We start from the raw sequence: 12436 nt of genomic DNA, 5'->3' as shown, positions 1-12436 counted from the left end.
GACATGACTCTTGTCAGTTTATCTGCAGTCCCCAAGGTTGTGAATGCCCTTTGTCAGACTGACCAGTCTCTCTTCACTTGTTTGAGAAAGCTATGAGCAGCAGCAATTACTAAATCATTTTGTTTGTTAACTTAATACTTAGAGGGTTATTTTGCAAACATAAAAGCTAGAAACTTTTTAAATGAACACCCAAAGTCTGCAAAAACGGGTCAGTTGAGTTTCTCCTCTCAGGAAGGGTGAGTTGAATAGACTATTTTGGGCATTACTTTTATTTCTTAAGTTTCAGAGTGGTAGCTGTGTTAGTCTGTATCAGCAAAAAGAATGAGGAGTACTTGTGGCACCTTAGAGACTAACAAACTTATTTGAGCATAAGCTTTCGTGGGCTAAAACCTACTTCGTCGGATTCATGCAGTGGCCACAAAAGCTTATGCTCAAATCAGTTTGTTAGTCTCTAAGGTGCCACAAGTACTCCTCGTTCTTTTTATTTCTTAGGCACTTGGCAGCAGGAATTTCCAAACTATAACCTACATTTAGGAGGCGACCGTCACTTGGTCATGCTGATGAGTATGCCAACATTAAATATTATCCATGTCTGTAGTTTCAAGAGAAAAGATAGAAAACTGTGCCAAGTAACTTTTGTTCTTTAGGATAACATCTTGCTGCTACTTAAAGTAGTTCAAATGAAGGTTTTTGCTAGGGATGGTAAAATGAATAAATGTTGAATTTCTCCTTCTCAAATTTGGCAGCTACGTAAAGTACAGGCGAGACACGTTCTAGAAATTGCTGTTATTGCTGTCTAGCAATTTCATTGAGTATGAAATCTTTGCATTCTTGGGATATAAGTAGATTGTGGAAGAGTTGTAATTTATGAAGAAGGGTAGAGTGCAGTAGAATATAGGTAAAACATGTCTAGGGTGGTTGTGATAACTCTAGAAAATGAATGGATCTCATAAAAACATCAAGGTGAAATATTGTTTGAGTATTTTGTTTTCTTTTAGATGACATCTTAATTGGAGATTATAAAAACATTAAGACTGTTTGTTCTGGGTTAATGTAGTGTTCTAGAGGGATACTCAGTGTTAGCATGCAGTAGATCTGAAACAGATTTTCATGCTTTAATGGTTCTGATTCTATTGATGTAAATGGTACAACTTGCATTAACTTCTGTGAGAGCCAGATCAAGACCACCTTCAGCAAGGAATCAAATGATGTAAAATTGGTGCCCTGAACCCTAGAATGCCTTAAGTATCTAAACCAGTGATACTCAGACTGAGGCTTGAGAACTGCAAGTGGCTCTTTAATGTGTCTCCTGTGGTTCTTTGTAACATGTCATATTAAAACATTGTGTGATTTTAATTATTAATCAGCATGCTTTTACTATGTTATTAACCAATTGCAGTTGATAAAATAAAACTTGATCAATCATTTTGCTGTGAGAATTATGAATGTTAAAATAGTAAATAAAACAATGAATTCTCACTACTGTGGTTCTTTTGAGTAACATTGAGTGCTAATTTGATTCCTGAACCACTGAGGTCTGAGTATCGCTGGTCTAAACATTGCTTAAAACTGAAGTGGTTTACACCCTGAATTATAAATAGTCAACTTCTCTAAATAACTCTGCTGTAGAATAGTTGTTCTATCAAACTTAATCTCTTGCCAAGTGCAAAAAAATCTTAAACATCTACACTACTTGTGGTAGTGGTGAGGAACTCAGTCAAACCAGCTTTTTTAACCTCACCTTAAAAAAAAAAAAACCTTTAGAGCTGAGTTCTTGGTAATAACTACATATGGAAACTTGGCATAGGAGTTGTAAACAGTTGGGGAAAAAACATGTTTGTAATGGAAACACTGGCAGTCCTAACTATTACGCTTGCAGGCATTCTCATGTCTCTTCTAATCCTCTGGCTTGAGAATATTTCCTGCATATCATTTCTTTCCCAGTACTTCAGCATTTTTTGTTTTAATGGTGACTCAGGGTATGTCTACACTACGAAATTAAGTCGACTTTATAGAAGTTGATTTTTAGAAATGGACTTTATACAGTCAGTTGTGTATGTCCCCACTAAGCGCATTAAGTCGGAGTGTGTCGTCAATACCGTGTCTAGGATCGATTTACGGAGTGGTGCACTGTAGGTAGCTATCCCACAGTTCCCGCAGTCTCTGCTGCCCATTGGAATTCTGTGTTAAGCTCCCAATGCCTGATGGGGCAAAAAACATTGTTGCGGGTGGTTTTGGGTACATGTCGTCAGTTGCCCCTCCCTCCCTCTGTGAAAGCCACGGCAGACAATCGCTTTGCGCCTTTTTTCGTGGGCTACCCGTGCAGACGCCATACTATGGCAAGCATGGAGCCTGGTGCTCACCAGCTCACCGGTGCTTTTGTGAGCATTGTAAACACCTTGCACGTTATCCTGTAGTATGTGCAGAACCTGGCTAAGAGACACCAGCACGAGGATGATTGTGAGGAGGACATGGACACAGACATTCCTTAAAGCACAGGCTGTGGCAATTGGGACGACATGGTGGCAGTGGGGCTGGTTGATACAGTGGAATGCCGATTCTGGGCCCGGAGAACAAGCACAGACTGGTGGGACTGCATAGCGTTGCAGGTATGGGATGATTCACAGTGGCTGCGAAACTTTTGCATGCATAAGGCCACTTTCCTTGAACTTAGTGAGTTGCTTTCCCCTGCCCTGAAGGGCAGGAATACCAAGATGAGAGCTGCCCTGACAGTTGAGAAGTGAGTGGCGATAGCCCTGTGGAAGCTTTCAACGCCTGACTGCTACAGGTCAGTTGGGAATCAATTTGGAGTGGGCAAATCTATTGTGGGAACCGCTGTGATCCAAGAAGGCAGTGCAATCATTGACATTCTGTTATCAAGGTTAGTGACCCTGGGAAATGTGCAGGTCATACTGGATGGCTTTGCTGCAATGGGGTTCCCTAACTGTGGTGGGGTGATAGATGGAACACATATCCCTATCTTGGCACCGGACCACCTTTCCAACCAGTACGTAAACCATAAGGGGTACTTCTCAATGGTGCTGCAAGCACTGGTGGATCACAAGGGACGTTTCACCGACATCAACGTGGGATGGCCAGGAAAGGTGCATGACGCTCACATCTTTAGGAACTCAGGGCTGTTTGAGCAGTTGCAAGCAGGTACTTACTTCCCATACCAGAAAATTACTGTTGGGGATGTTGAAATGCCAATAGTTATCCTTGGGGACCCAGCCTCCCCCTTGCTCCCATGGCTCATGAATCTGTACACAGGCAGCCTGGACAGTAGTAAGGAGCAGTTCAGCTATAGGCTGAGCAGGTAAAGAATGGTGGTAGAAAGTGCCTTTGGACATTTAAAAGGTCACTGGCACTGTTTCCTGACCAAGTTAGACCTCAGCACAACCAACATTCCCATTGTTATTGCTGCTTGCTGTGTGCTCCATAATATCCGTGAGAGTAAGGGGGAGACGTTTATGGTAGGGTGGTAGGTTGAGGCAAATCGCCTGGTGGCCAATTTTGAGCAGCCAGACACCAGGGCGATTAGAAGAGCACAGCTAGGTGCGCTGCGCATCAGAGAGGCTTTGAACTGGCAGTGTGACAGTTGTGTGTTTTTCCTTGATGCAAACCCACCCACTTTGTTGATTTTAATTTCCTGTAAGCCAACCACCCTCCCCCCTTCAATCACAGCTGGCAAAGGAAATAAAGTCACTATTGTTTTGAAACCATGCATTCTTTCTTTCTTTCTTAATTAAAAAAAAAAAAGTGAGATAACTGACAAGGTAGCCCGGGTGAGGTGGGGTGGGGAAGGACAAGGCCACATTGTTTATTGTAGCCACACTACAAATCAAAACTGTTCGAATGACAGGCTTCTGTTGCTTGGGCCATCCTCTGGAGTGGCTGGGTGCCCGGAGCCTCCCCAGCCCGCGTTCTTGGACGTCTGGCTGAGGAGGATATGGAACTTGGGGAGGAGGTCAGGCGGTTATACAATGGATGCGGGGGGGGGAGGGGTGTCTGTGCTCTTGTGGGCTTTCCTGTAGCTCCAACAGATGCTTCATTGTGTCTATTTGCTCCTCCATTAGCCTTAGCATCGCCTCCTGCCTCTGCTCTTCGCGCTCACTTAATGCTTTCCTGGCCTCTGCAACTGAATGCCTCCGTATATTAAGTTGTGCCCTATCAGTGCGGGAGGACTGCATGAGCTCAGAAAACATGTCATTGCGAGTACGTTTTTTTCGCCTTCTAATCTGTGATAAGCTCAGGGATGGAGATGATAGGGGGAGCGTAGAAATATTTGCACCTGGGGGAAGATAAAAAGGGAGAGTAAAATTAAGATGATACATTTCTGAGAACAAAAGGGAGACTCTTTCGCAGTGAATCAAGCAATTCACAGTAGACAGCAAATGTGCTTTAGGTACAAGGTCGCATTTTGCCTTTTATATTGAGCACCTGCCGGTATGGTGACACATCACAAATGGCTGGGCAACAGATTTGGTTTCGAGGCAGCCATGGTAAGCCTTTTGGTATGTGGGGTTCGCTTCTTACGCTTTCATAATGTGTGGGAAATGTTTCAAACTGCAGCGCCCTCCTTTCCCATAGCAAGCAAAGCCGGTTGGGTTTCACATTTTAAAAGGAGGGGCTGAAGTTTTCAGGTGGATGTGCAGCACACACCTCCCCCCACCCCACTGCGTGGCTATTCCCTGGGATGATGCCTTTTAGCCAAGTGCAAACAACCCAGCATGAATGGGGTCCTTTTACTGTTCCCTTTCAAAAATTCCCCTATTTCAACCAGGTGACCTTGAATGATATCACTCTCCTGAGGCTAACACAGAAAGATATAGACCAAATGTTGCTTGAATGTGACCAAAACCCAGGACCATTCGCTGCCATGCTTTGTGCTGCAATGATTCCAGACTACTTGCTACTGGCTTGGCATGGTAAAGTGTCCTACCATGGAGGACGAAATAAGGCAGCCCTCCCCAGAAACCTTCTGCAAAGGCTTTCAGAGTACCTCCAGGAGATGTCCCTGGAGGATTCCCGCTTCATCCCCAGACACATTAACAGACTTTTCCAGTAGCTGTACTGGCCACGAATCATCCTAATTCTTCAGGGCAAATCAAACATTAAACACTATTGCTTTTAAGCCCTGTACTGTAGTTACAAATGTGCACTCACCAGAGCTGCCTTCTCTGGCTTCAGGATCAGGGATCCTGCCTTGAGAGGGTATTGGCTCCAGGGTGATGAAAAGGTCCTGGCTTCTGGGGAAAACGGATTCACCGCTTGCCTGCTGCACATTCTCCTCCTCCTCCTCCTCATCCACAAAATCCTCCTCCCTGTTGCGTGAGACTCCCCCATTGCAGGTGTCCGCGGACAGTGGTGGGGTAGTGGTAGGGTCCCCCCCCCCCAGAATGCCATGCAGCTGATCATAGAAGTGGTATGTATGGGGCTCTGACCCAAAGCAACCGTTTACCTCCTTTGTCTTTTGGTAGGCTTGCCTGAGCTCCTTAACTTTCACGTGGCACTGCTGTGTGTCCCCATTGTAGCCTCTCTCCACCATGCCCTGTGCGATTTTGGCATATATATTAGCATTTCTTCTTTTTGATCGGAGTTCAGCCTGCACAGATTCTTCTCCCCATACGGCAATCAGATCCAATGTCTCCCATGCTGGAGCTCATTTGCGATTCTGGGGGGACCGCATGGTCACCTGTGCGGCTGAGCTTGCCACACTGACCAAACAGGAAATGAAATTCAAAATTTCCCGGGGCTCTTCCTGTGTACCTGGCTAATGCATTGGAGTTCAAAGTGCTGTCCAGAGCAGTCACATTGGAGCACTCTGGGATAGCTCTCAGAGGCCAATACCGTCAAATTGTCTGCACTACCTCAACTTCAATCCAGCAAGGTTGATTTTAGCACTACTCCCCTCGCTGGGGAGGAGTACAGAAGTCAAATTTAAGAGCCCCTTAGGTCGACGGAACGGCATTGGTTGTGTAGACGCATTCATTTTAAAATCGACCTAACGCGGCTAAATTCGACCGAACCCCGCAGTGTAGACCAGGGCTAAGGAATTTTACTAGCTTCCAACAAATCAATATATATAGTTCATACTACAATATTCCTGTTGTTCAGAATGATTCAGTGACTTAGACTCTGCATATAAACTGTCAGATGAAGCCAAAAATGATCCAGAATCTATAGTGGTAACTAATTGTTATTGAGTGGCAGCACAAACACTTTTGTGATAAAAGAATGAGGCTTGGGTTGGACTTTTATTCATCTGCTGCTCTGGCATTTGAAGCCAACTTAAAACAACACAGAGTAACACAGTAAACAAGATTGTGAGGAGAACTCCTTGTTTCTCTAATCTATTTACAGTAATCTTAGTTGTAACAATTACTAGGGAAGGGATTTGACAGAAGCTACTTGTAAGCTGATGGTGTCCAAAATGCCATTCGCTGTTTACAGATGTTTCAAGTGACCCTTGCTCACTTACTATCAGATAATTATGTTTAGGACCTTCTCCTGCTTATTGCTGAAGTAAAGCCATTATGCCATGGAAACCGTTACTGCATTCTGCAACAGCAGTTTTAGTGCCTTAAATGTGACATATTTTTGTTTTAAAATCTAGAGCCTATTTAGAATACGTGGCTATTGTGAAAGTACTGGGAAGAGCTGTTGCTGAAAAATTCTGCATTCAGAGTCAGTTTCTACTGATCATTGTTGGAATGTGTGTAATTTTGTCGGACTTCAAGAAAGCCTTTTTACAATGTTTGCCTTTTATTTCAGAGGGACTATGGAACCTCAGCAGCCCTGTAGGTTTGGAAGGTTTAAATACCAGTTTGTGAAGACTTTTTGCCACTCCAGATGATCTGCTGGATTAAACGTGTAATTAGGATGGTTTTTGCACAAGTTGGACTAAACATGGAATCAGTAAGTGTTCCAGTTTCATTGAAATTCTATTGAGTGCAAATATTTCAAATGTAATCCACTTAAATATATAGTTCACAGTGAGAGCACATGGGACTGCATTTTAAATTTTATGCAGTGTTGGTATAATTCTTACATTAATTAATTTAACTTGATTGACATAAGGTTATGAAACCTAATGCTTCGGTATATGATCATAGTTACTATATTAAAAGCTAAAACAGGCTGTTGTGTTCCTGCTGGCTTTAATGACAAAACATATAACTTATAGTGGAACGCTGCCATTCAGGATGCACAAAGAAGGGGTTTTCTAAACACTTTGAAATTGAAAGGACACTTACTTGTTTTTTCTCAAAGGGGGAATTAATTTCCATATAAACTAGTATGATGCAATAGGTTCACCTCCCATACAGTCTCTTGGCTATTCTAGTACCAGTTCAGGTTCCTGAAATGCTTGTAAAACACAGTGGTACTTCGCAAGTCTTTGCGGGTATGTCTACGTGGCAAAAAAAATACCTGCAGCGATGAGTCTGAGCTCTGGACTACAAACTTGGGCTCTTACTAAGGTCATGTCTTCACTGGCAACGTTAAAGTGCTGCCGTGGCAGCGCTTTAACGTGGCTTGTGTAGTCGCAGCGTACTGCTGGGAGAGCTCTCAGCACTCTTAAAAAAAACCACCCCCATGAGGGGAATAGCTGGTGCACTGTCTACAGGGGCACTTTACAGCACTGAAACTTTCAGTGCTCAGCAGGATGTTTTTCACACCCCTGAGCGGGAAAGTTGAAGCGCTGTAAAGTGCCAGTGTAGACAAGCCCCAAGAAGCTAAAAATAGCCATGTAGATGTTCAGGCTCTGAAGCCCAGGAAAGTGGGTGCGTTTCAGAGTGCAAGCCTGAGCCAGAATGTCTGCATGATTATGATTGTTGTTGTTGTTGTTTTAGTGCTGTAGCATGAGCCTGAGTCTGTATACCTGAGCTCAGACTCACTATTGCTGTGTAGACATACCTTGTAGTCTGTTCAGTAACACCCCTTTCTCCCATTCTAGTAGGTCTGAGAGCTGCAGAAGTGGTACTCTTCTGGCTTCACCTATCCCAAAACCTTTCCCCACCTCAAGGGAGGGGCAATGGTGATAGAGACCATTCTTGACCTTGTTTTGCACATGTTGTCAATCAGCCAGCCAACCACACCATGTTCTTTCCCCTTTGCCTCTTCTCCACACCCCATAAAATTTCCTGTTTCACTGTAATCTTTCTCTTCTTTCCCTCCTTCCCAGGAGCCCATAACATATTCTTATTCCTGCCATAATTTCCAAGCCCCCAGCAAAGTACCACAAAACTAACTGTGATCCTATTTGTGTTGTCTGTGCTTCTCTCTTTGAAGGCTGTGCTATGTGCAAGAGCAGAAGAGCTGCATTCTGAGGGGAAGCAGAAAGGAGTGTGTACACTTCTTGACTCCCTGCCTCATGCAGCACTGTAGCCCTTTCTTTCACTGCTCAGCAGAAGCAGCAGATCAAAACTAAAACAGTTGCACAGCAACCATTTTCCTACTGACACGGTTGGGAGCCACTCTGAACAGAAGAAGTAGCTTAGGTGCAGTCCTCTGCTGTGAGACCTCCTACATATTCTTCCTCTTAAATGCACAGGGAGGGTGGGAAAGGAAGATTTACAATTGTGTTATATTTAAATTTATATTTTGCCAGATTATTGTAGATTGATGACCTTTTTGTCAGGAGAGCTGGCAAGCTGAAATTATAAAACTCAGTTTACATAAGACCTAATTAGTGCCTTATGATGATCTAAAATAGAGGTTAGAGAATAGGAACACAAATTCATACCAGACACCAGTTCTTTGAACACAAAACTGAGATCTACAACCATAGAAATCCTGAGCGACCTCGCTGGATCCTCTTCACAACCAATTCAGATCATCCAAACAATCTGTATTGACATAGTCATTGTCCTATATCTTTGGGTCCAGTTTTTAAAAAATATTCTTAATATAGGAAAGAACAGCTCCAGTTTCTTCTTTCTTTTTTTTTTTTTTTCTTTTTTTCCCCCTCCTCCTGCCCTTTCTCTTCCATAGCAGGCTTGTGGTAACAATTAAATTTCCAAACACCAAGTGGTGTAGATTTTTATAACATTTCTCATTTGTGGGATTGAGGCAGTTAAGAGGAAGCAAGTAAGCTAGGTGATTTATCAGCTGCTGATTCTCCTCCTCTCCCCACTATACACTATGTTCAGGTACATTCTCAAATCCAATTTTGAGTGATTTCCACTGGTTATGTAGCCTGTAGTCTAGATTTCACTGTTAGGGGAAAAAATGATAAACTTCCTCTCATTATTCAGTACTGTACTGCCTAAACAATTCCTCTCTCTGATACTGAGGTCAGATTTCTTATTTTCAGAATCCTGAATTTGTGCTGATATGCTATTTGCCAGAGCCCCAGTCTCAGTGTGCTAGAGACCTTTCTGATTTGAGTTGATACCCTTAGTCATTATTAGTGTGGTATTGACATAAGAATAGCTATACTATGTTACCTCGATGATCCCTGGCCTAAATTTAACAAAGACTGGACAGGTCTGCATATCAATTCTAAGACAATATTAATGTTTCATCTTAAGCAGGTAGACAGTGTAATTATTGAGTCCATAAGAGTATGTAGTGTTTGCAGGGGCACAGTTCAAGTGTTAAGATGCATAGCATACATTACAGTATGTTTAATAGAACATGCAAACTTTCACAATAAACTATCAAGGAATCCCATAACTGCTTGGCCAGCCTGCGCTAGTTGGTAGCGATCCTAGCAGCATCAGTGTGCCTTGTGCTGTATGATACATAAGTAAAGGCAGTCCCTGACCCAAAGAGCTTTCATTCTAAGGTGAGAAAGAGAATGTGCTGGGAAACAGAGCTAGGGATAACTTATTAGGGTTTTTTATAATTATTAAACTCTGCTTTTGTCCATGTCTTGGAAGGAGGTATTTGACCTACTTCAAATTCCTTTTCCTCCCCCAATTTAACATGCTTCATCTATTTAAAGAAAAAAAAAAGTTAGCTCTGTGCTGAGTGTCTCAATGTGTTGTGACTTGAGGTCTGTCACATAGAATGTGAATTCCTTAGGGCAGAAGACTGTCTTTGAATAGCATTGAACATGCTGCAAATACTTAAATTATTTGTGCTGATGCAAGCAAGTTAAAGTATGACTGTCAAAATAGTGTGGGTCACCAGTATGAATTTGAGTCCATTGTCTTCCATGCTGCAGGGGAATATGTAGTTTTGGTATGTGTACATTTAAACATTAGACAGTACAAATATTGCTGGGTGGAGCAAATAACTTTATTGTATCTTAATTGTATATTGGGTAAATGATCTAACAAGTACTGTAACGGTTCACCAAATTTTTTCCCTCAGGTGCTCTGGTCAGGAAAGCCTTATGGTTCATCTCGAAGTATTGTAAGGAAAATTGGTACTAATCTCTCTCTTATCCAGTGCCCAAGAGTTCAGTTTCAGGTAGGAATTCTCCACAGTTTAAAAACTTTCTTAAAATGCTTTTCCATTTTTCTCTATGGCGTTTGTTTTGTGTTAGAGGACTTTAAAATTGATCTGCAGGTGCATTTAAAAGAAAATGTGTAGGTTAAGTCTTGGATGCTTCAAATAAGCAGAGTAGAAGAGGCCCCTTGTTCATACCAAAGTTAGTTTTCCTCCCTCCTCCTCACTATCCACCACCATGTCTTGCCAAAGTCTAGTCTCTTCAGTTTCTACTCTGATACCCCCAGCAAATGTGACATTGGTGTTTATACCATGACACTTCCAACACGCTTCATTGAACCTCTAAGAATGTTAATTTGTAAAATAGCACTGTGTGGCTCTAGTAGAGCTTTGTCTGTAAAATAGTTCCTGCTTTTAAAAATAAGCAGTATTTCAAAGAGCTCTACTTCAATTGGCCTGCTCCAATCTGTAGTGGAGCTGTGGTAAACATTGCTACTGCAGCGTATGCTAGCTCCTCACAAAAGTGAGAGTCCTCTGGGTTGACTTCTAAGGATGTAAGAGGCAAGTTCATAATCTCCTGAATGCCTTTATTGTCTGGGGGCATTCTCCACAGAATTTATTGTATATTTCTCTTTTTAAAAAAAAACAAAAAAAAACAAAAAAACCTCTTCAGGAAAACTTAGCAGCTTGCCGTTCTTGACTGCTTTCTTCCAAGGCAAGAGACTTTTTTGGCTACAAAAGTAAAAAAGCAATCTCCGCTGTGGCCAAAAAATAAGTATCATCAGACATCACTTCCAAAGCTGTATTTAACTGATAAATTGGGTTTATAAACCTGGGTAATGGAAAGGCAAACAATGTTACTTAAGAATGTGTGAAAAGTAAATACATGTTGCTTATGCACATGATATAAATTCTCTGAAGGTGAACATGGTAAACAAGATAGTGTGAGCTCACTATTTGTTCAGTCTTTAAATGTAGACTTGAACTGTGTAGGTGAAAGAATGTCAAATTCTGTGCTGCACTCTGAATTGTGCACTCCTAATGTGAACAGACTAGGAAGTTGGGTGGGGGGGATGGTAATGATATAAACAAGAGATGGTTATTTTGTCCTCCTTGTGTTGCAACAAGAAGTCTTTCTGGAACAGATGGAAAATACAGAAACTGCAACACGTGCTTTCTAAAACTCTGTTTTGGATAGCAAAGAAAAGTTTCCAAATAGGATAATTTGGAGGGGCTGAAATTCTTGAGCTGAGAAAGAAACTGCATCAGTCTTTTTGAGATGTGGGGAGAGGAGAAGGCGGCTTTGTGTAGAAAGTTTCGTGGTTGGGAAATGCCCATTTTAAGGCTTAGTAATTCAAACAAATGTAGGCTTTTCACTGCTTAAAATATATTTGTTTCTCTAATTTTCTTTAATAGCATAGGTGATGTTGATAGGAAGACCTCCCTCTGCTATTAAAGAGAAATTAAGTTCCTTACCATTTTATTAGCCAGATAACTTCATTTCTTGTAGAATGAGAGGAAACCCTGTGTCTTGTATTGTCTTCTTACAAGAACACTGTGCCTGTAGGAGCCCTAAATTTCCTGCTTCTTATATGAATCAAATATTAATATTTCAATCTAAACTTTGCATTATTATTAATGAAGTATTTGGCATTTCCCAGACATTTTGAAGAATAAACTACTTCAGGAATAAAGTCACTTTAAGTTTAAAATTTGTTTAAAATTTACCTTTAGTATATAAATCTGATTGTGATAATACAGTGGATGAAAGATGATGATCTGACGAAGTAGAAGCACAGCTGTTCTAGTGAACTGACTTTGAAATCTTGTAAATATCTGAGCTTTAGTCAACAAATTAAACCTTCAAATCCCATTAAAGTTGTTTGTTTAAAGCACTGTATACAAGTCTTTTGGTCTTGTCCAACATGTTAGAGATACATAAGCCTGGTTTCTGTGTGTTTGACTCAGAAGATGGAATTCTGAGTGTTCTTTTCAGCACCTGTCTTGACTGTTCTCCTTTTAGACTGTTGCTATGCTG

The 12436-nt window shown here is 41.7% G+C and overlaps 1 protein-coding gene across 4 annotated transcripts in view; it reads left to right on the top strand.

Annotated features, from left to right (window-relative positions):
• The window catches only part of MTFR1 (mitochondrial fission regulator 1), a 37942-nt gene that overhangs the window by 6829 nt on the left and 18677 nt on the right, over positions 1-12436 (top strand). For 3 of the 4 annotated variants that reach the window (XM_077810207.1, XM_077810208.1, XM_077810210.1), the window contains 2 exons: positions 6775-6918; positions 10321-10419. In XM_077810207.1, coding sequence (XP_077666333.1) covers positions 6853-6918; positions 10321-10419 — 165 coding nt within the window. In that variant the 5' untranslated portion in view covers positions 6775-6852. Of the gene's footprint in view, positions 1-6671; positions 6688-6774; positions 6919-10320; positions 10420-12436 lie in introns of those variants that run through there. The other variant, XM_077810209.1, reaches the window with a different exon arrangement.

The sequence above is a fragment of the Eretmochelys imbricata genome, chromosome 2, assembly GCF_965152235.1.
Source record: "Eretmochelys imbricata isolate rEreImb1 chromosome 2, rEreImb1.hap1, whole genome shotgun sequence".
Classification (NCBI taxonomy): domain Eukaryota; kingdom Metazoa; phylum Chordata; order Testudines; family Cheloniidae; genus Eretmochelys; species Eretmochelys imbricata.
The sequence above is the reverse complement of the archived record's forward strand: the minus strand, read 5'-3'. Positions and strand labels throughout refer to the sequence as shown.